At 39.5% G+C, this 22,472-nt stretch overlaps 2 protein-coding genes across 2 annotated transcripts in view; one reads left to right on the forward strand and one right to left on the reverse strand.

The window, feature by feature from the left end:
* The window catches only part of LOC109915139 (copper-transporting ATPase 2), a 120,556-nt gene extending 105,549 nt beyond the window's left edge, over nucleotides 1–15,007 (reverse strand). The window contains exon 1 of the mRNA XM_048598136.1: nucleotides 14,805–15,007. Within this exon, the coding sequence (XP_048454093.1) occupies nucleotides 14,805–14,954 (150 nt within the window). The 5' untranslated portion in view covers nucleotides 14,955–15,007. The remainder of the gene's footprint in view (nucleotides 1–14,804) is intronic.
* alg11 (ALG11 alpha-1,2-mannosyltransferase) overlaps nucleotides 14,912–22,472 on the forward strand; it is a 10,888-nt gene continuing 3,327 nt past the window's right edge. The window contains exons 1-2 of the mRNA XM_020531616.2: nucleotides 14,912–15,024; nucleotides 17,776–18,009. Coding sequence (XP_020387205.1) covers nucleotides 14,987–15,024; nucleotides 17,776–18,009 — 272 coding nt within the window. The 5' untranslated portion in view covers nucleotides 14,912–14,986. The remainder of the gene's footprint in view (nucleotides 15,025–17,775; nucleotides 18,010–22,472) is intronic.

A 22,472-nucleotide genomic window follows, 5' to 3' on the forward strand; every position in this document is an offset into this window, starting at 1 on the left:
TTTTCTCAGCAAGGAAGGTATCACTGTTTTCCATCTTTTCTTTCAACCTCTACTACCAAGGCAGTCAGGCAGTCAGAGAGAAAAGGCAGCTTTCTTCCTAAGGAGTCATAGTTCCTAGTCATCACCTGTAGCTCAGGTATAAATTACTTGCTTCAGAGTTAGGGAATAATAAAGTTGAAGTCCATCCAGAGTCTTAAATACAACACCTTGTCTCTGACTCTAGTTAAGTCCTGAGGAGTGCTGCACTGTTATAAGTGCCATTTCTGTATTATTATCATCTTTCTGAAGAGATACTAAACCCAGGTTCTGCATGCCCTCTCAAGTGGACATAAAATATCCCACAGAATTTTTCAAAGGTAACCCAGGGAGATCTCTCTCGTGTCTTGTTAGATATTTATCCATTAACTAATAAGAAAATAAATTATCTGTTCATTATCACACAGCTATGTATGGCACCATGATGGGTGGAAATTGGCTGCCATATTTCCTACGTTGCAGCAGTAACAACAGTACAATAACAGTAGTTGTGTTTTCACTGTCACTGGGTCAAAATCCTGGAATTCTCTCCCTAACTGCTTATGAGTCAACCCACAGCACATAGACTGCAATGGGTCAATAAGGCAGCTTACCACCACTTTCTCATGGGCAACTAGGATGGACAATAAATGCTGGCCAGCCAGCAATGCCCACATCCCACAAATCATATGGTTATTTAAGGCACTTTATAAATGTATGGTTTTCTGCTGGCTTTTTATATATCCACACATTTGTTCTAGATTTGAATATATGCTTAATTCAGTCATTGCTCACCAGATGTCAGGTGCTGTAGAAGTCCAGAGGACTAAGAAGCCAAAGGGATTTGAGTACTTCACATTAAGGATTACATTTTATATCAATTTCTGTCTCTGAACAGTAACTACTGATGCAATGAAAGAGGTGAAACAGTATCCAGATGAGGAAGCTGAAATATAATTAGAGATTCTCTCTACAATGCAGTTTCTTCACGTATTTTAAACCTAGTAACTTTACACTCGTTAACTTCGAACATTTTCCCAAGCCAATACAAGTTGAAATAAATCCATTAGAAGACACTGGCAGATATTTAATATTTGTACCACACTAATGAATAATTGTTTTGTTGTTTTGACAAATCATACCAACTGCAGAGAATATAATATGTTTTGCAGTTTCCTTCACAACCATTTATTTGTTTGATCATTGTTGAACTGTAAATCAATTGAAGCAGCAATATTCAAGCACACTGACTGAAGAAACGGGAGAAACTTTGACCCTGAATAGATTTTCAAACATATTTGGTGAACAAGTTCACTGAAGAAATGGCAATGAAATACTTGGGTTAAGACAAATCAAGACTGGGACATCTTTCATTTTAATTATTTGATTCAATAAATACCACACAGCAAAAAGCAATTCCTAGGATTCCATAAGTGCCTTCAGTTCTCATTCATTTTGTATCAAATAGAATTCAGGATAAAATTTAAGGCATTTGACAAAGTCCTAAGCTTTGAACAATAGAGTTGAAAGTAGGAGCTACAATTTTCTTTGGTATGCCAAGGTAGAGAAGGAAATAGTAAACGAGAATCTTTGCTCATCACTGGAAAGAATGTGTGCAAGTTGGACACAATCATGCACAGGTACAACTGAAATGTCCTGTACAGTCAAGAAGTTGACCACCATTATAAGAGCAAAATAACGTGTATGCTGGAAATCTGAAATTAAAAAAAAATCAGAAAATGCTGGAGAAACTCAGCACGTCTGGCAGTATCTATGGAGGGAGATATAGAGTTAATGTCTCAAGTCTAATATGGCGCTTCAACAGAACTCACTTAGTTCTGAAGAGTTATATCGGACTCGAAATGATAACTGTTTGTCTCTCCACAGACGCTACTAGACCTGTTGAGTTCTCCAACACTTCCTAATTTTATTTATTATTGTAATTAATCACCATGCCTTGTTTAGGGTGCACCAACTGTAGGTTCACAACCCGAGTAGGGAGTAGTAGAAACAGTGAACAGGGTCTTGAGAAGTAAAATCATGCTAATTTCTTAACCTCTTATATTGTCCGGACAGTCGGAAGTAACCAATCACAAAACAAATTTCTGACATTGGGATACTTGAGTAGTTCCAGCAGTTCTGAGAGGCATATGGAATCACAGAAATGTAGCACAGGAGGCACTTCAGCTCATTGTATCCACACCAGTCTCCAAACAAGCATCATGACTCAGTGCCATTTTCCTGCCTTTTCCCAATACCCTTGTACATTGTTTCTATTAAAGCAATCATCTAATGTCTCCTTGAATGCCTCAATTGGAGGCATTTGTAATACTTCCAGGAAATGCACCCCAGACCTGAACCAGTGTGAAAAGTTTTATTCTCACATAACATTTGCATCTTTTGCAAATCACTTTAAAACTATAACCGCCCCTTCTTCATTGTTTTATAAGCCAGAACAGTTTCTCCCTATTTTCTCTTCCCAATTCCCCTTGTGATTTTGAAAACTTTTACCAGATCTTCTCTTAGCCTTCTCTCCAGGAGAACAGTCCCAACCTCTCTAATCTATCATCATAACTGAAGTTCTTCATCTCTGGAATCATTCTTGTAAATCCCTTCTGCAACCTCTCCATTGCAGTCACATCCTTCCTTTCATGTGGCATCCTGAAATGTATACAATACTCCAGCAGAGATCCAACAAGTGTCTTGTACAAATTCAGCACCACTTCCCTGCTACTGTGCTCTCTGCCCCTATCAATGAATCCCTGGATGCTTTATAAACTTCTCTTTCCACCTGTCCTGCCACTTTCAATGATCTCTGCACATATGCATCCAGATCCCTCTCTTCCTGCACGCTCTTTAGAAATGTACTCCTTATGTTGTCTTTCCATGTTCCTCCTACCAAAATGCATCTCTTCACATTTCTCTACATTGAACTTTATCTGCCACTTATCCACCCACTCCATCAATTTGTCCATGTCCTTTTGAAGTTTTACACTGATTCCTCACAGTTTACAATGCCTCCACTGTTTGTATTATCAGCAAACTGTTAAATTGTCCCCGCAGACCAAGATCTAGATCATTAATATATATCAAAAATGCCATGGTGTATCCACATGTCTACAGAAATATGTCAGATGTTTCCCAAGTGACAGCAATGGAAACATACATTTAATGTGCATTTGTCGATTGTCAGAAAAAACCCACCTAGTTCACCAATGTCCTTTGGTGAAGGAAATTGCCATCCTTGCCAGGTCTGGCCTACATGTAACTCCAGACCAACAGCAATGTTGTTGACTCTGAACTGCCCACTGGGCAATTAGGGATGGGCAATAAATGCTGCCTGGTCAGCAACACCCTCATCCCATGAATGAAATTTAAAAAATACAAGCAGCAACCTGGTCTCCAAGGACCCATGGTTTTAATCACGGGTTTTCATATTATATGATGTGTTGTTTGCTGATCTATGATCTGCAGCTTTATGATAAGTCCATGTAGTCTTGATGTGAGCAAATTCCCCCAGCATTGAAGAGCTCAGCTTGAATATCATTTGGAGTCACAGGTGTTAGTCAACTATTTGATTATTTGTTGCAGTTATTTCATTTATGGTGGTTCACCCATAGATTTTGCCATTGCATGCCTGGGGGTTTTCAGATGTGACTGGATTTATGGTTGAGGAGCTGTCTTTTCCAGCTTTGACAGTTGTGCCAGTTAAGCCTGCTACAAAGTAACAGCAGTGAGTGTTTACCAATAAATTACTCCACACAGAATCTAGGAGCAGGAGTAGGCCATTTGACCCCTCAAGCCTGATCCATCATTCGTTACGATCATGGCTGATCCTCTCTCACACTGTCATATTCCCGCTTTCTCTCCGTATTCCTTGATACTTTTTTAAATCTAGAAGTTATCCATTTCTTTCATATATTCAGTGACCTGGCTTCCACAGCCTTTTGTGGTAGAGAATTCCACACATTCACTACCCATTGAGTGAGGAGACATTTCCTCATCTCAGGCTTAAACGGTCTAGTCTGTATCCTGAGGCTGTGTTCCCTGGCTCAAGACTCCCCAGTCAGGGAAACATCCTCCCTTCCCATCATGTCAACAAAATCCCCGTGTACAGATGTTGCTATCACCTCACTCCTAATGTGACAATACTATGGCATTAAGAGGTGTATTTTGTCGTTTTCTTTGATGAAGAAAGGTTGAGACAGAGGCACCATGTGGTTTGCTCATATCCAATAAAGTAAACAGCTTGTGAGGCCTTGAGTATCTTTTTTAGAAGTTGGAACAATAGAAGCGGCCTGAATGGGTGGGGTCAAGCTCCCATAGAACCAGGAGTTTTAGTTTTAGCTTTCAGCAGTTGCTGAGGTCTTGAAGCTGGATGTGGAAGCTCTCGCTCTGTTGCAGTTAAAAGCTGGGGTTCTCTTCCTGCTGCTAGAATTGTATATGAGACAATTTATTTTAATGAATTTGCCTTTGTCAAGGGTGTGTTTGTGGGATGTTACTATATTGGAACAGTTAAGTAGTAATAGTTAATACATATATTATTTTGTTAAGCATTTGGATAGAGTTACAGATAAGCCAGTTCTTTTTTTTTTATCTTGTCTGTATTTTAACTAAAGCATAAAAATAAAGTGTGTTTTGCTTGAAGTCAAGAAGTTTGACCGATTGAATTGCATCTGGAATGCAATGCCTTACAGTTACCTTTAAAATACGAAAAAGTTAGGGTCTACACTATCTTCTTAATATATTTTGAAGGGGTTTGGTCTGGTTCATAACACTATGCTGTAGTGAGACCCGGACTGTATATTAACAACATATAAAAGTGCTAGATTCATTTCACCAGTAATGCCTCTGCTGCATCCTCTGGATTAAATGAGGATATGTGTTGAACAAATGCTAGTGTCCTTCTTGAAGCCAGTTCCACAAGCATGCAGGTGAAATGCTTGCAAAAGCAGGACCCTATGTTCTGATGGATGAAAAGCATCTCCCTCGCTAGGTTCAACGGCTGAGAATAACAAAGAAAATGTCAGAAAGATACTCTAAAGCTCTTCTTGACGTGTGCCTGCATTGACATTAATGACTTGAAGGAGCTTGCTTTCAATCATTCAAAGGGGTGATAACTTATCCATCAAACAGCATTACAAATCACAACATCCCAATGATGAAATGAAATAAAGGCAGAGAAGGAAAGAAAGGAAGTAAATCCTGCACTTGAGGTCCCATTACCTCAAAGATGTGAGGCCCCATGTGTCCAAAGATCTTTGGATCAAGAATCATGAAGACCGCATGGCAGAAACTCAGCCCTGAGTAGACATCAACTTACAATTCAGTGACACCCGCAAAATTAAAACACAAATTTTAATTGTCTAACGAATGTTACTACGCTGTTTTATTTCTCTTCTGTTTCTGTTGTTATATGGCATTACTTTAATTTCAATTGTTACTGGAGTCACATTGGAAAATAATTTCAGAAGTCCTGAGCTAAATGCATAAAAGCTAACCATTTAGCAAGACACATGACAGCTTTAAAACCTCATGTGAATTAATGACTCAGTTGTACAATAACAATTTGTGGAAAAGTCACAATTATCTTTTTCAATGCTGATTGGATTCTTTAGTTTAAAAATCTTCATATATGTATCCACATACTGCTGTGTTTCATAAGCTTTAGTACAAAAATTATAAGGAGATAAACTTCCACAAGGATTTTCCTGCTTGACAGCAACCAAGAAAACATGAAAAAATAGCTTTAACAGGTAGATTCAGTGTTGGTGCCATTTTTTCAATGTTTCCCGATCTCCTTCTCCAACAGATATAATGGATAGGGAGAACGCTCATGGAAATTCACTCTGTGCATTTTCTTCCAGAAATGTTGCAACTGATTTATTGTGTCTGATATTTACTCAGAAAACTACTTTTACTTATTCCGTATTTTGCATTTCAATGTGCTCAATAAAAAGTAAATTGCTAATTTAAACAAGTATATCAGAAATAGCTCTAAAGATAAAGCAGCAATCACCATTGTCTTGTAAATGAATGTAAATGTTACAATATATCAAAATAGCATACACATTGCGGTTGGCAGAAATTATGTTAGTCATTAGCCTTAAGAAATTCCATCTAAGTGGCATGAATTTCCTTTTCCCAAAGTTGGTTTGAAACTAGTATCAAGAGTATCTCCCAACTGTTCAGCCACTGCAATGTCATAAAGCAGGGTAACCAATCACAATAATGTGTTCTCACAGAAAACCAAGAAGTTAAATGAAATGAAAACAGAAAATGCACAAAATATTCAGCAAGTCAAGCAGCAACAGTGAAGAAAGAGATAAAGTTTTACGTTAGTGACCCTTCATCAGAAGTAATTTTCACGACATGAAATATAAACTCTGGTTGTCTTCCAAGAACAATTTCTGCTTTTATTTCACACTTTCCAGCATCTGCAGAGTTCTGCTTTTGCAAGTGAAATGCACTGATTATCCTTCCAGCTTTACAGGGAGCAAAATAAATGATCGAGACATTCACTTGGGGTTAAGGTAGAAGTTAAAATGTAAAACAAGTTTTAAGAGCATTTTAAAACTGTATTATTTTTAAAAGTTGCTATTTATCATAATGGAGATTTGACATTCCCCAAATATAATAGCTTAACAAGCCCTAAAGATTTTAAAAGTAGCTATGAACAGCGTGCTATCGGTAACCCAGATATTTTTCATTCAACCAGCTGTATCTTATAAAAGGTTTTGTGTAGTCAGATAATAGTTCAAAGGAAGAGCAATCTGAACCAGTACAGTGATTTCTAATTTATTGCAATTTGGGGATTTTCTACAGCTCATCTTATGGAAAAACATAGAATTACTGACAGTATTGACACTTTTGTCATAACGCAGTCCATCTGACCAGTTCAAATTACTAACATGTTTCAATTCCCCCTCCCTCGATTGATTTTTCTATGCATTTTCCAGACAACTGTGTCCACCAAACGCTGGAGCAGTCTATTCACCATGTTCGTCATCCTTTGTATAAAATTCTTAAGTCAATTTCCCTTCTATGTTTAAGCTTAAAGGTTTACACATGTGGCAACCTGAACGTATTATTGTGCCATTCATCAATTCCCTAAATAATCTTAAATAATATTTCCCCACAAGTCATCTGTTGTCTGTCGTAAACGGGGAGGTGGCAGCTTCAGCAGCGATGCCACCACGGCCCAATGCAGAAAGAGCGCGTGTTGAGTGAGGTTGCCCCGGTATCTGTGGTGGTGTCATCGAGAACAGGCAGCTGTGGTTTCCCAGAGAATGAGACAAGGGGAGGACTCATCAATGACTGTTGAACTTTTAAGTTAATTCCTTTATTTTTCTAGTTTAAATTAAGGAGGACTTTAATGCTAACTATTACCTTATTTATTTATTTTCCTACATGTTCAATGAAGGTCATGCTTGACTTTTTAACTCTGTTCCTCCTACTGCTTTTTACCAATTTTGTTTGTACCTAGGTACCTTTGTACCTAAGATAGCACCATGTCTGTCAACATCATACACTTTTCATTGTACTCCTGTACTTCCATACTTGAGCACACGTGACAATAAAATCTAAGTCTAAAATCTAAATCCAAGATGTGCATTCAAACAAGACCAGGTTCAATGATTATCTGTTGAACTAATTCTGTATGCAAAGGATTTTCCCATTCCTTTTTCTAGTGTGGAGGCAAGTGTATTAGGTGACGATGAACACGACACTACACCACTGAGAAATTGTATCCAATCGTTCACCAGTCAGTTCATTAGCTATGGGAATAGCCTGCACACCCCTGAACATTATGGGCAATTTAGCATGGCCATTCCACCGAACCTGCAAATCTTTGGACTCTGGGAGGAACTGGAGTATCCAAAGGAAACCCTCACTGACTTCAACGATTTTAGGGCCTGAACACCTTCTCCCATATCCTTACCCTATTTTCCATACACCAGGCCTTGTTGTCACATGGACTGCTAGCATAAACAACCCATAATCACCCACTAATGGTCCCCATTAGCAGCTTTTCATTCTCCCAGGCTGATCTTTATCCATTTCTTTGTCTCTCTTGGGGCTTCATCTTCAACTATTGTTTACTCCTATCCCCTCCCTCGACCCCATGTTCAGATCTGATTGTAGCTAGAAAAAGGGTCACTCAACACAAAATTGCTTTCTCTCTCCACAGATGCTGCCAGACCTGATGAGTTTTCCCAGCAATTTCTGGTTTTGTCACCGTAAATCTAGGTTTGCTTTAAACAAAACAGATAATTTACGTAGACAACAAGGTGCAGGGCTGGATGAACACAGCAGGCCAAGCAGCATCATAGGAGCAGAGAGGCTGACGTTTCGGGCCTAGACCCTTCATCAGAAAAGGGGGAGGGGAAGGGGGTTTTGAAATAAATAGGGAGAGAGTGGGAGGCGGATAGAAGAGGGATAGTTGCAGTGGGAGAGAGATCCCTTGAGGTTTGTCCGGAGGGAGGAGGGTAACTTCTTCAGGTTAGGCATCCTTAGAAGATAATTTACGTACATTTACTAGGATTTTAGCTATACTTTTAAATTAATTAAATAATTTTAAATTATAATTATTTATAATTTACATAAAATCAGGAGGTTGAGGAGTGACCTTATAGAGGCTTATAAAATCATGAGGGGTATAAATAAGGTGAATGGCAGGTCTTTTCCCTAGGCTGGGGGATTTCAAGACTAGAGGGCATATTTTTCAAGTGAGAGGGGAAAGATTTAAAAAAGACATCAGGGGTAATTTTTTACAGAGAGTGGTTTATGTGTGGAATGAACTTCCAGAGGAAGTGATGGATGAGGGTACAGTTACAATGTTTAAAAGACTTTTAGATAAGGACATGAATAAGAAATGTTTGGAGGGATATGGGCCCAGAGCAGGTGGGTGGGACTAGTTCAGTTGAGAATTATGGTCATCAGGAACTGGTTGGACAGAAGGGTGTGTTTCCGTGCTATATGACTCTCTGACTCTGTTACATTCACACCTTTTGTATATTATGCATATTTATAACACAAAAGTTATTTCTTCAAACCACAAAAGAATTGTAAATAAATAGATAGGTAACATAATTATAAACACCTTCTGAGGAAGGGTCACTGGACCCAAAATGTAAACTCTGTTTTCTCCTTCACAGATGCTGCCAGACCTGCTGAGCTTTTCCAGCAACTTTGTTTTTGTAACATAATTATACTTAGGCAGGGTTTAAACTAGTGTGGCGGGAGGGTGGGAAACAGAGCAGCAGGTCAGTAAGTATAGAGACTGGGGAAGAGCTTGGGTCCAAGGCAAATATAGCTAAAAGGAAGAGCAGAGTCAATACAGTGTGGAGCTGGAGGAACAACGCAGGTCAGGCAGCATCAGAGGAGCAGGAAAGTTGACTTTTCAGGTTTACACCTTTCATCAGGACTGGGGAGGGGGAAGGGAGGAGTGGTGGGGCTGGCAGAAGGTAGGTGGGATGGTGAAAGGTGGATGCAGGCAGGGGGTAGTGGGGATTGGTCAGTGGGAAGGGTCAGGCGGATAGGTGGGAAAGAAGATGGACAGGTAGTGTCAGGTCAAGGAGGCGGGAATGAGAGGGAGGGTTGGACATAGGTTTGAGGGCAGAAGTGTGGGAAATGCAAGCGATATGGTTGAGGGCATTGTGGATCAATGGAGGGAGGACGTTACGGTCCTTGAAATAGGAGGACATCTGGGATGTTCACGAGTGGAACGCTCTATTGGGAGCAGATGCGGCGGAAGGGGAGGAATTGGGAATAGGGGATCACACTCTTGCGGGACGGTGGGTGAGAGGAGGTGAAGTCAAGGTAGCTATGAGAGTCAGTGGGCTTGAAATAGATGTCAGGGCTGAGACGATTACCGGAGATGGAGACGGAGAGGTCCAGGAAGGGGAGGGAGGTATCAGAGATGGTCCAGGTGAATTTGAGGTTGGGGTGGAAGGTGTTGATAAAGTTGATGAACTGTTCAAGCTCCTCATGGGAGCACAAGGCAGCGCCAATATAGTCGTCAAAGTAATGAAGGAAGAGGTGAGGGATAGTGCCAGTGTAACAGCGGAAGAAGGCCTGTTCCACACATCCTACAAAGTGGCAGGCATAGCTCGGACCCACACAGGGGCCCATACCCACCCCTTTAGTTTGTAGGAAGTGGGAGGAGTTAAAGGAAAAGTTGTTGAGGGTAAGGACAAGTTCCATTGGGCAGATGAAGGTGTCGGTGGAGGGGGACTGGTTGGGCCTGCAGGAGATGAACAAGTGGAGGGCTTTTAGGCCATCTGCATAGGGGATACAGGTGTAGAGGGATTGGATGTCCAAGGTGAAAATGATGTGTTGGGGGCTGGGGAATTGAAAGTCTTGGAGGAGGCGGAGGGCGTGGGCAGTATCCTGAACGTAGGTGGGGAGCTCCTATCTAAGAGGAAGAGCAGTAAGGGAGAGGTTGCTGAGCTCAGCAGAACTGGAGGCTTGGACTATATTTGCTTTAATGCAAAAAATATAACAGGTAAGGTGGATGAATTTAGAGCCTGGATTAATGCATGCAATTATGGTGTTGTTATTAGTCAAATGGCTGAAAGGGGGACAGGATTGTCAGCTTAAACTTCTGGGAATCAATGTTTTAAATGAGACAAAGGAGGAAGCAAAACAGGTGGAGAAGTTGACATACTGGTTAGGGAGCATTTCACAGCTATGTTGAGGGAGGACACCCTGGAAGGATCTTGCAGCAAGACGTTATGGGTACAGCTCAGGAATAGGAATGGTGCAATCACAATGCTGGGATTGTATTACCAATCTCTCATCTGCCAGTGGCAGATAGAGGAAGAGCTATGTAGTCAGATTCCGGAAAGATGTGAAAATAACAGGGTTGTTGTGGTGGGTGATTTAAACTTCCTCCATATTAATTGGGACTTCCACTCTGCCAGGAGTTTGAATCATACAATCCCTACAGTGTGGAAACAGGCCATTCGATCCAACAAGTCCACACCACCCCTCTGAAGAGCATCCCATCCAGACCCATTCCCTAAATTTCCCGTGTCTAACCCACCTAACCTAAACATCCCTGGGCACTATGGGCAATTTATCATGGCCTATTCACCTAGCCTGCACATCTTTGGACTGTGGGTGGAAACCGGAGCACCCGGAGGAAACCCACGCAGACATGGGGAGAACGTGCAAACTCCACAAAGACGGTTGCCCAAGGTGGAATTAAACACAGGTACCTGGTCTGTGAGGCAGCAGTGCTAACCACTGAGCTACCGTGCCGCCCACAAATTGGATGGGGAGCAATTTATTAGGTGTATCCAGGAGGGTTTTTTGAAACAGTATGTGGTTAGTCGAACGAGGGAGGGGCCCAAACAGTCCTAGTATTGGGAAATGAGCTCAACCAAGTAATCAAAGTTTCAGTGGGGCAGTATTTTGGGGATAGTGACCATAAATCCATAAGTTTTCAGATACTTATGGATAAGGACAAGAGTGGGCCTCCGATGAAGGTTTTAAATTGGGGGAAGGCCAACTATAACCTGATTAGGCAAGAATTGGAGAATGTGGATTAGGTGCAGCTGTTTGAGGGCAAATCCTCAGCTGACATGTGAGAGTCTTTTAAGGACCAGTTGATTAGAGGGCAGGACAGACACATTGCAGTGAAAATGAAGGACAGGAATGGCAGGATTCAGGAACTTGGATGACAGGAAATTATCAGTTTAGTCAAAACAAAAAGAAGCATACTTAAGGTCTAGGCAACTAAAAACAGATGAAGTACTTAACGAATACAGAGAAAGTAGGAAGGATGTCAAACAGGGATTTAGGATGGCTAAAAGGGACTACGAAATGTCCTTGGCCAGCAGGGTTAAGGAAAATCCCAAAGCATTTTATACATATATTATGAGTTAGATGGTAGCTAGGGGCAAGAGTAGTCCCACTCAAGGATAAAGGAGGGAGGTTATGTGTGGAGCCAGAGGAAATGGGTGAGATCCTTAACAAGTACTTTACATCTGTATTCACCAAAGACAGGAATGTGAAGGATGTTGAGGTTAGGGAAAGGTTTGTGAATACTTTCGGGCAGGTCAACATATTGAAGGAGGAAGTGTTGGCTATCTTGAAATACTCAACACAGGGTCCCACGACCACATGGGACCTATCCCTAGGTACTGTGGGAGGCAAGGGAGGAAATAGCTGGGGCCTTAACAGATATCTTTGCATCCTCTTTGGCCTCAGGCAAGGTTCCAGAGGACTGGAGAATGGCCAATGTTGTTTCTTTATTTAAGGAGGAGAAACAGAGAAAATACAAAGAATGACAGGCTGGTGAGCCTGACATCACTGGTGGGGAAGCTGTTGGAGAAGATACTTAGGGACAGGATTTATTCACACTTGGAAGCGAATGGCCTTGTTAGTGATAGGCAGCATGGATTTGTGCAGGGAAGGTCATGTCTCACCAACTTGATTTATTTTTTGAGGAGGTGACAAGAATGATTGATGAAGTAAGGGCAGTGGATGTTGTCTACATGGACTTTAGTAAGGCATTTGATAAGGTACCTCATGGTAGACTGGTACAGAAGGTACAGTCTCATGGGATTGGGGGTGAGCTGGCTGGAGGGATACAAAATTGGCTTGTCATAGAAGACAGAGAATAGATGTGGAAGGGTGCGTTTTTGGAAAAGAAATCAATAACTAGTGGTGTTCTGCAGGGATCAGTGCTGTGACCTTTGTTGTTTGTAATTTATATAAATGATCTGGAGGAAAATGTAGGTGGTTAGCTAAATTGGCAGAGTTGCAAACGGTGAGAAAGATTGTCAAAGGATACAACAGGATATAGACTGAATGCAGATTTTTGCAGGAAAAAAAGCAGATGGAGTTTAATCTGGCCAAATGTGAGTTGATGAATTTTTGGAAGATCAAATTCGGGTGAAAATTACACAATAAATGACAAAACTCTTAGGAGCATTGACATACAGAGGAATCTAGGTGTACAGGTTCACAGATCCCTGAAAGTGGCAAAACAGGTGGATAAGGTGGTCAAGAAGGCATACAGCACGCTTGCCTTCATCAGCCAAGGAATCGAATATAAAAGTTGGCAAGTTATTTTACAGCTGTACAAAACTTTAGTAAGACCACATTTGGAATATTACGTGCAGTTCTGTTCGCCACACTACCAGAAGGACGTGGATGCTTTGGAGAGAATGCAGAGAAGGTTTACCAGGATGTTGCCTAGTCTGGAGGGTTTTAGTTATGAGGTTACCTAAACTCAGATTGCTGTCACTGGAAAGATGGAGGCTGAGGGGTGACCTGAAAGAGGTCAACAAAATTATGAAAGGCATAGATAGGGTGGACAGTCAGAGGCTTTTTCTCAGGGTGGAAAAATCATCTACAAGAGGGCACAGGTTCAAGGTGAGAGGGAAAAAGTGAGAGGAAAAGTGCAGGAAAAATTTTTCATACAAAAAGTGGTGGGTGCCTGGAACACTGCTAATGGAAGTGGTGGAAAATGTCATGTTAGCAACATTTAAGGCACATCTTGATAGACACATAAATGTGAACTAAACAGAAGGATAGATACCACGCATAGGCAATAAGTAGCGGGTCTAAATCGGGAGTAGGTATCGGCACAGGCTTGGGGGGCCGAAGGGCCTGTTCCTGTGCTTTATTGTATCATATTATAAAATGTCAATTTGTACAGTATTGTGAAGTATGACAAAAACAAATTTTGCAACTTGGGGGAAAAAAAATGTAGCTTTGAAGCCAAGATGTTTATTTGACATTCCAAGTATGGTCCAAAATACAAAGAAGCTTGACAGTCATTGTTCCATATTATTTTTAAACACATGGTTAATCTTTAAAACGTTTCTGATTGTTGAAATGCAGCTGAAATATAACCTTCTTCCTTGAAAACACAGGCAAAGGTACCAATTACATAGTTTATCCTCTGCTCCAATTAAAATTCCAAGTAGTATCATAGCAACTGTAGATCTGGCACAAAGGCAATACCTCAGGAACATGTAAAAGAAAAAAAGCACAAAAAAGTATTAACAATGCAGAATGTTGCTTGAAAACCACAGGAAAATCCTAGTTAGATCAACTGAAGAAAGAAATGCTACGTTTTATATACCATAACTGTTTTGCAAAATAATAGTTTTCAATCTTACATCCCCAAAACCCAAATACTTTTTGAGAGCCTTTTTTAAAAATTAGATATATTTTTATAAGAATTTAAAATAAAGCTGCTGTTGCCTAAAATATACTAACGTCACTCCAAAATGATAGACATTTTAAGAAGCATGAACTTTATGAAACTGCACATGTGAATGAAGGATTTCCAGAGGTTTGGTGACACGGTCTAAAATGGGTCAACACGCGCATCCAATACTGTTCCTATGTTAAAACAGCTCATCACTCTGCTCCGTCACGGAATTAAACTTGCTAGACATTTTTGACGGACACAAAGTGCCCTTTTAAATTAAAAAAAAAAATCCAGTCTCTATGAATGCATATCTTAATACAAGTCATCGTTCTTCCAGACAAGATGCCAAAAAAATCGATCAGAAAACACTCACAGAGAGCAAAATAACGTCCAAACCACAAAGACTATGGTCAATAATTTTAGTTACCCAGAGGTAAAGGGTTTGACTTTATAAACAAAACCAAATACAACCTACTCTAGAATTTAAAATAGAACTTCGCAGAGTAGGGCGGAACACTGGTTTTATACCTATTTGGGTATAGTTAGGTAAATAAAAATATGTATAAAGGAGCAAAAAGCAGCCAGGGGAACCACACATTGCTCCATACTCACTCACCCCACACCCCGCCGGTGAAGGACAATGAGCTTCAAACATCGCTGCAATTTTGTTTAATTTTTTTTTCTGAGTAGTTGATATCTCTATCTTTATTCTCGGAAATTGACAAATCCTTGTAAAACCTTCGGTTACTGAACTACACGGGAACATTCACTTCCGGAGCGGAGGTCAGTGTGTCCAAGATGGCGGGCGGGAGCTGGTGTCTCTGTGAGTTACTGAGGTGAGTGAAGTGCTGCCTGATTCTGCCCATCAGGGGCGATGATAAATAACATCTGTTCAGTTATAGGACCTTCCTACTGCCTCGGTATATCTAAATATAGTCTTGTATGTGTAAGAGATGCCTTTGGTTGGTTGGGATAGACTCAAATGTAAATCAGGAACAAAAACAGAAGTTGCTGGAAAAGCTCAGCGGGTCTGGCAGCATCTGTGAAGAAAAAAAACAGAGTTTTAACGTTTCGGGTCCAGAAGGATCTGAGGAAGGGTCACTGGACCCGAAATGTTGACTCTGGTTTTTTCTTCACAGATTCTGCCAGACCTGATGAGATTTTCCAGCAACTTCTGTTTTTGTTCCCGATTTACAGCATCCGCAATTCTTTCGGTTTTCATCAAACTCAAATGTATGTTTGTTCACTTGATATGCTACTGTACAGAACCGAACTGCAGTTGTGACAATAAAAAGATACTTTTTAAATGAGTAAAGTATATTTTTGAAATTTAAAAAAAACAAACTTCAAAATAATTATTCTGTCAGAACATGTTACTGGGGACCATTAACAAAGAGTTCATGAAGAGGCTGTGATGAATTCTTGATCGGAGGGTTATGGAGAAATGGCAGGAAATTGGATGTGAAGAATGTTGGATCAGCCATGATCCTATTGAATGATGGAGCAGGCTTGAGGGGCTGAATGGTCTATTCCTGCACCTGTTTCTTATGGTCTTAAGCTGGACACCGGACAGTGGGTGAGTTCAGGGAAATCAGAGTTGATGTATTGGGTCCAGTGACCATTCTTCAAAACTGTTCTGAACCTATCATGGATCAAATGTTTATCTTATCTATGTGGCTATGAATCATTTTTGAACTGTTGCTCCTTAATTAAGCTACTTTTAAATTAATTCTGAATGCCACCTTCTTTCTGGATAATCTGTGACCCCAGAACCAGAATCGTACATGACAGGAGAATGAAATCAAGAACTGCAGATGCTGGAAATCTGAAACAAATACAGTTCTGAAAAAGTCAATGGCAGAACTCTGCTTTCTCTCCACAGTTACTGCCAGACCTGCTGAGTTTTACCAACAATTTCTGTTTTGTTTCTGATTTCCATCATCTGTGGTTCTTTGATTTTTTTTGCAGTAGTTAAGGGTCACTAGTAACTACAAAATACTGCAGGTGCTGGAATAATGACAAAATTGGTATAAAACAGAACCCTGAAGAGTCGTATTGGACTCGAAATGTTGACTGGTTCTCTCTCCACAGATGCTGCCAGACCTACTGAGTTTCTATAGTATCTGGCGAATTGTGTCAAATGGACTTCCTCCTTTTGACCTGTACGATTCTGGTCCTGCAGTCAGAGATTACCTAGAAAGAGGGTTCAGCTCAGAATTAATTTAAAAGTAGTTTATGAAGAAGCAACAGTTTTAAAATGATTCATAGTCACATATGACCCATGACAGGTGAGGATGGTTTACCTGTCCTGCAGGATGATTGGACAGATGATATGAAGTGTTGATCTCCATAGCTGGTGGTGGCCTCTTTGGATATCTAGCCAAAGTATTAGGAAAATCTTCCCAAGTTATCTTCTGTCTGAAGATGGTCAAAGTCAGTATGGATCACTTAGATTTTTTTTCTTCTTGAGAGCCTATTTTCAAGTAGGTATTGTGTCATTTATACAGATAGGCTTGTCCTGAGCTTTTCAGCCTTCATGCTGGTGTGGGAACTTTCATTATAAGATTACTATAATATTCAGGTCAATTTCTTAAGATTTATGCAGTGATTTCTTACCTCACTGTTCAGTGAAATTGATTTCCACTCCATTATTCTTTTGTCATTACCATGTGTTAGGTGTGAACCATAATCAGATGTCACATCTCATGAGTTTTGGTTTCATTTCACACTTGTTTGACGTTTAGAAGTTAAAACTTAAATTTTGATTACACTATTCTCTGCTCACAGTCCATGTCACGTGCTGTTAATATACATTGCCTTAATTATTTCCAGAAATGAGATTGTCAGTTTTTCAGACCTAAATGACTAAAGATAACTTTCTGCAGTGACATAAATTAAGTGATATCACCCCTCCATTATGAACAACATCCATTGAATTTAATGAAAGGAAAAAAGTAAAAAGCTGATCTGACAATACTTTGTTTCATGCTATTGGCAGAAGTTTCTCCTCCATTCAGTGTTGTGCAATAATTTTTATCTTTTTTTTAATTCAATGTCATTAATCTCTCAACCCGAGAATGAGAGGCTCCTTTTACTTTTAAATGCAGTCCCTTATTTCTGGTCTCTCCCACAAGGAAAATATTCTTTCAGCATCCAATGTGTCAAGTCCCCTAAGGATCTTATGTTTCGAGAAGATCTCTTCTTGCTCAGCCTGCCTGTTATACCGTTCCTCATAAAAGATACATATGTAGTTTAATTGCAAATATTATGTATCGCAGGTTTGTGTATACTTTGGGCAAATTGCAGGAGATAATATGGTGGTACGTTTTTTGAAGCACTCAGGCCATTTCCTTTGTGAGGGAATATGAATAAAGAGATACAGTCATCCCAACATACTTCTATGTGCTTTGATGTGGCAAGCTGCAGAGCATCATTTTCTGAGCAGATATACAGTTTAGAATCGAGATCAAAAAGCTTCCAAGCAGTGGTGGCTAAAAAATTCCAATTGTAATGTATGAAATACTGTGCCAGTCTATCTATCCAGCTGATGATTAGCCTTTTATATAATCTTTTGCTCTTTCCGTTAGGTTTATGTTTTCGCTGATCATTCCTACGCTTTTCGTAACTGCTGGCTTATCATTTATCCTTGCTGCTATTTTATTGTATATTCGATTCTGGATCTGCCCAAAGAAGAAAATACTACAAACTTCAGGAAAAAATGGCAAGAGACGACTAGTGGTGGCGTTCTTTCACCCATACTGTAATGCTGGGGGTGGAGGAGAAAGGGTATTATGGTGCGCAATAAGAGCTTTACAGAAGAGGTGAGTCCCAATTTCTTCACTTGGAGTCTAGTTGATAATTTTAGTTAATTGCTTTCAAAGCGAAATATAGTTGTGGGATCATTTTAACTATATGGAATACTAACTGAAACAGGAATAATAATCCTAAGCATTACTTCAAGCTCGATCATAACTGTGAAGTGAGAGAATCTAGGTAAAACTAGAAACTGCAACAAAAATAACCTGTTCATCAATGCTCAGTTTGAGTTCCACCAGGGTCACTCAACTCCTGACATCATTATGGCCTTGGTTCAAACATGGACATAAGGTTTGAACTTGAGCGAAGGTGAGAGTTGCTACCCATGACATCAAGGCAACATTTGACTGAATGTGTCATCAAAGATCCCTAGGAAAATTGGACTCAATGGGGGAAAGCATTCCCCGACAAAGGAGAATGGTTGTGGATGTTGGAGGCTAGACATCTCAGTCCCAGTATGTTACTGCAGGAGTTCCTCGGGGTAGAGTTTGAGGCCGATCTATCCTCAGCTGCTTTATCAATTACCTGCTGTCCATCATAAGGTCAGAAGTGGGAGTGTCCACTGATGATTGCACAATTTTTAGGATCCATATGCTGCAAGGTTGGTACACTATTCAGGTTTGGGCTGATAAGTGACAAATTGCACCAGTGCCACATTAGTACCAAGCACTAACCATCTTCAACAAGGGAGAATTTCCCATTGACATTCGATGGCACTACCATCAGTGTTAAACATGAGGGTCACCATTGACCAGAAGCTGAAGTGCACAAGCCATACATAAATACTGTGGCTATGAGGTCTGAGGCTGCAATGTCAGGAGTGAGATGGAATATTCTCCACTTCCCGAAGAGGGTGCACTCCAGCAACATCCTAGAAGTATGGCACCAAGCTTGGTCACCTGTGCTAATGTCTCCCTGTTAATTTATTTCTGATAATACTCTCTTCTAACATGTTGAGACTTTGTTTTTATGTTAAACACACTATAAATGCAAGGTTTTAGTCAATATTTCCACATGTAGTCCATGCTGGAAGCTTGTATTGCAGCCAATATTTGCATAATGTTTTCAATCAAAGTTTGTACTTTCTTTTATAATTTTTTTTAACTTAAGATAAATGTAAAATGCCTGATATGATCTATTTCAGTGTTGCAGCACATCAACCAACATTTAATCAGGAACAAAAACAAAGTTGCTGGAAAAGCTCAGCAGGTCTGGCAGCATCTGTGGAGGAGAAAACAGAGTTAACGTTTCGGGTCCGGTGACCCTTCCTCCGAACTTCTGAGTTCTACATATATTAGATTATTTGCATGCCAAATGGCTGTATTATGTTCAATTTTATGCAAATCTCTAAGCCAAAACAATGTATTTTTTAGCTGTGCCCCAGAACTGGCTGAAATGGTACAACTTGAGGAATTGACTCAAATTTGGATTTTACTAACACTTTAATACTTACACAGAGCAATTAGTGTGCTAGTTTCTAGTTTCGTATACGTTTATCATTAAAATATAGTCAAGCTAATCAGCATGCTTAACACTGAAAATTCCTGCAGATGTGCTGAGAAGAGTCATCATTTAACTTCGAAAAACCTTGGGAACAATGTACCACTTGATGGAGCTGGAGAATTGTTATATTCCATTCCAATTCTAGTGCAGAATACTTATGCATCATAGTTTGCTCCACAAAGCTTTTAATGCTTACTGGATTGGATTTTGCTATTCGTGGTGGCAACATGACTCATCACAGAACATAAAAGCTGTTCATTAGAATCCAGGGATCTCCTTAGTTCAGATTTCATCTTTACTTGATGTCATTTTTAATCTGGCACCAATTCATTGGGATCGCCAACATTCAACAAGAGCGATAAAAGCAAGCAGATTAAGTAGCCAATCACAGTGAATAATTCTCACATTCAGCAAACTAGAAAGTTAAGAATATCTGATTATCTATCACTTTTAATATCATTTTAGACTGCAAAATAAGGATTGCAAATCACATGTGAAATTAGATAGAAGCTAAAGTATCGTTAACACATGTTTCTTCAAAAGATTAAAAATTGTGTGGATATTTTTTAAATAAAGAAGAAATTTAGCATTCTGTAAACATAAGATAAAACCAGAGAAAATCTGAAATTGGCAATAATTATGAACTTAGTGTGTAAATATTAAAAATCTAATTTAACTTCATTCAACAATATATTTTTCAACTTTTTTATAAAAAAGACTAATAGCATAAAAAATAGAAGTTCTCATTTGTTCAGTTATTGCTAATTATTGCAGTCCATGACAACTTCAAAAATAGACTTTATAGAGAAGAGCAAAATCTATAGCAGCAACTTCCAAATTTCTGCATTTCACTGGGGTATGTGTGGGCTCCAGAAGTTACAGTCAGTTTTAAAGGTGGTGACCACTGACACCATCCTCCTAACTGCAAAATCCGGGTGAATGTAATGCAATGTTTTCCTGGTCCAAATAAAATAGCCATATACAAATGCCCAAATTCCCTTTCAAACTAATTATATTTCTCATCATATGAATAATGTTTGATGAATATAGTAGCTGTTGGCCAGAACAGAAGACATCAGAAGGTCATATCCATGTTTTATTGGTCCGACTGGAATATTCTGGCTCTTAGTAAAGGACAAGTGAAACACTGCTTACAATCATTGCCACAATAATACTTGATCTACGTGCATGCTTGCAGGATTTAATATCACTGGCTGTAACATGACCGTACCTTGCACTGTGAAGTTGTTATTGTGGTGTATGCATTTTCTAACATTTGATAACAAACCTTTTATATGTACACAAATATCTTCTGATATGGGTTCTGTTTCATACAAAAGAATGTTCTGACTAAGCTGGATGGGTTGTCAGCCCCTTAAAGTTGTTACTGTTCATATCAGTACAATGTTCTTCTCTTCGTTGTTTTAATGCTGACATTAACATGTTTTTTAATAAAAGTGCCTCAGTTAAAATAATAAGCAAAGGAACACCATTGGAGCCCATTGAACCAATATCAATTGTAATAAATCATTAGGTTTGAGTTTCACAAAGGAGCACTGATGATGCAACAATAGAAGAAAAACTTCTGATGAAATGTGATCAACCTGAAATATTAACTCTGTTTCTCTCCACTGAATGTGCCTGAACTACTGAATGTTTCCAGCATTTTCTATTCCTAATTTAAGACTTACGTTTATCTAGTGCCTTTCACAACTATGAGAAACACCAAAGTCCTTTATAGCCAAGAAATTATTTTTGTAGTGTAATTATTGTTGTGATGTAAAAAAATGCAACTAACAACTTCAGCACAGCAAACTTCCTTGAACAGCATATCGAAATATGAATTTAAAGCAGGAGTAGACACTCAGTTCTCAAGTCTATTCTGCTACTCAATAAGATGTCAATGTGATAATGACCTGACAAGTGCTTTGGGAAAAAAAATGGCCAAAACACAGGGGATCACCCAAGCTCTTTTTCCCAGAATGTCAAGAGGTGTTTAAAATCTAACTGAAAGAACATATTGGGTTTTATGTACACAAGAATGCCCTGTTGCACTGTCACATAGTCCCAGTATATCTACATGAGGTTGCTGCCTTAGTCATCTTGACTTTGAGACAAGAATTATAAATAGGAATGCTCAGTGTATTCCTAGTTACACACTAACACAGGAGCAGAAGAATTATAGACGGGATAAAGGGAGTATTGTTGGCTTTATTAATTGAAAACATAAATGCGAAGCATTTAGTGACAGTGGTACGAAGAGCTAATCCTTCTCAGTTCAGTTAAGAAATAATAAAAGGACATGTAGGATATTGTTACATTTTGGAGTATTGAACAATGGAAAAAATGCTGGGGATGGGATTTTATATGCAATTCAGTTGAGTCTGAAATAGCAAAATAGTTATAATGAAGTGGCCATAACTGGCTTAAGGTTGAATGGGATAAACCAAAAGCTAGGAGCTGTTGTATAATGGGCAAATACTGAGGAGTGGTAAGCAACTTTCCCCTTAATTAATTTTTCTACTGCATGGACCTTTAAAGTCTATGCAATGATTTCTGGAAGTAGAAGGTCAATGCAACAGCATGCTGATTGGTATGTGCAGAACCCTTTGTGGTTATGTGGCTGCTCAGAGGGAAAATTGGGTACAAGCACTGATTCTAAAACTGTAATACTGTCACATGGACTTTCCCAGAACAGCCTAGGGTCTCGAAGAATGCAACGTAGCATCTGGTGGTCCTCAAAGCCTCTATAACAATGTTTATCATATTATTGTAATGTGTAACAAGTTGCTAACATGAACTAAGCTATATCTTGTAAACTATAAGAAGCTCTTCTAGTTAGACAAGGAAGTGTTTATTCTCTATCATACCAACCAAATAGGTCCTGCGGTTTCCTACACTGAAAGACAATGGTGGCAGCAAAACTTATACAGAAGCTTATACAATGTTATCATCCAACATGTCC

The sequence above is a fragment of the Rhincodon typus genome, chromosome 6, assembly GCF_021869965.1.
Source record: "Rhincodon typus isolate 14 chromosome 6, sRhiTyp1.1, whole genome shotgun sequence".
Lineage (NCBI taxonomy): Eukaryota > Metazoa > Chordata > Chondrichthyes > Orectolobiformes > Rhincodontidae > Rhincodon > Rhincodon typus.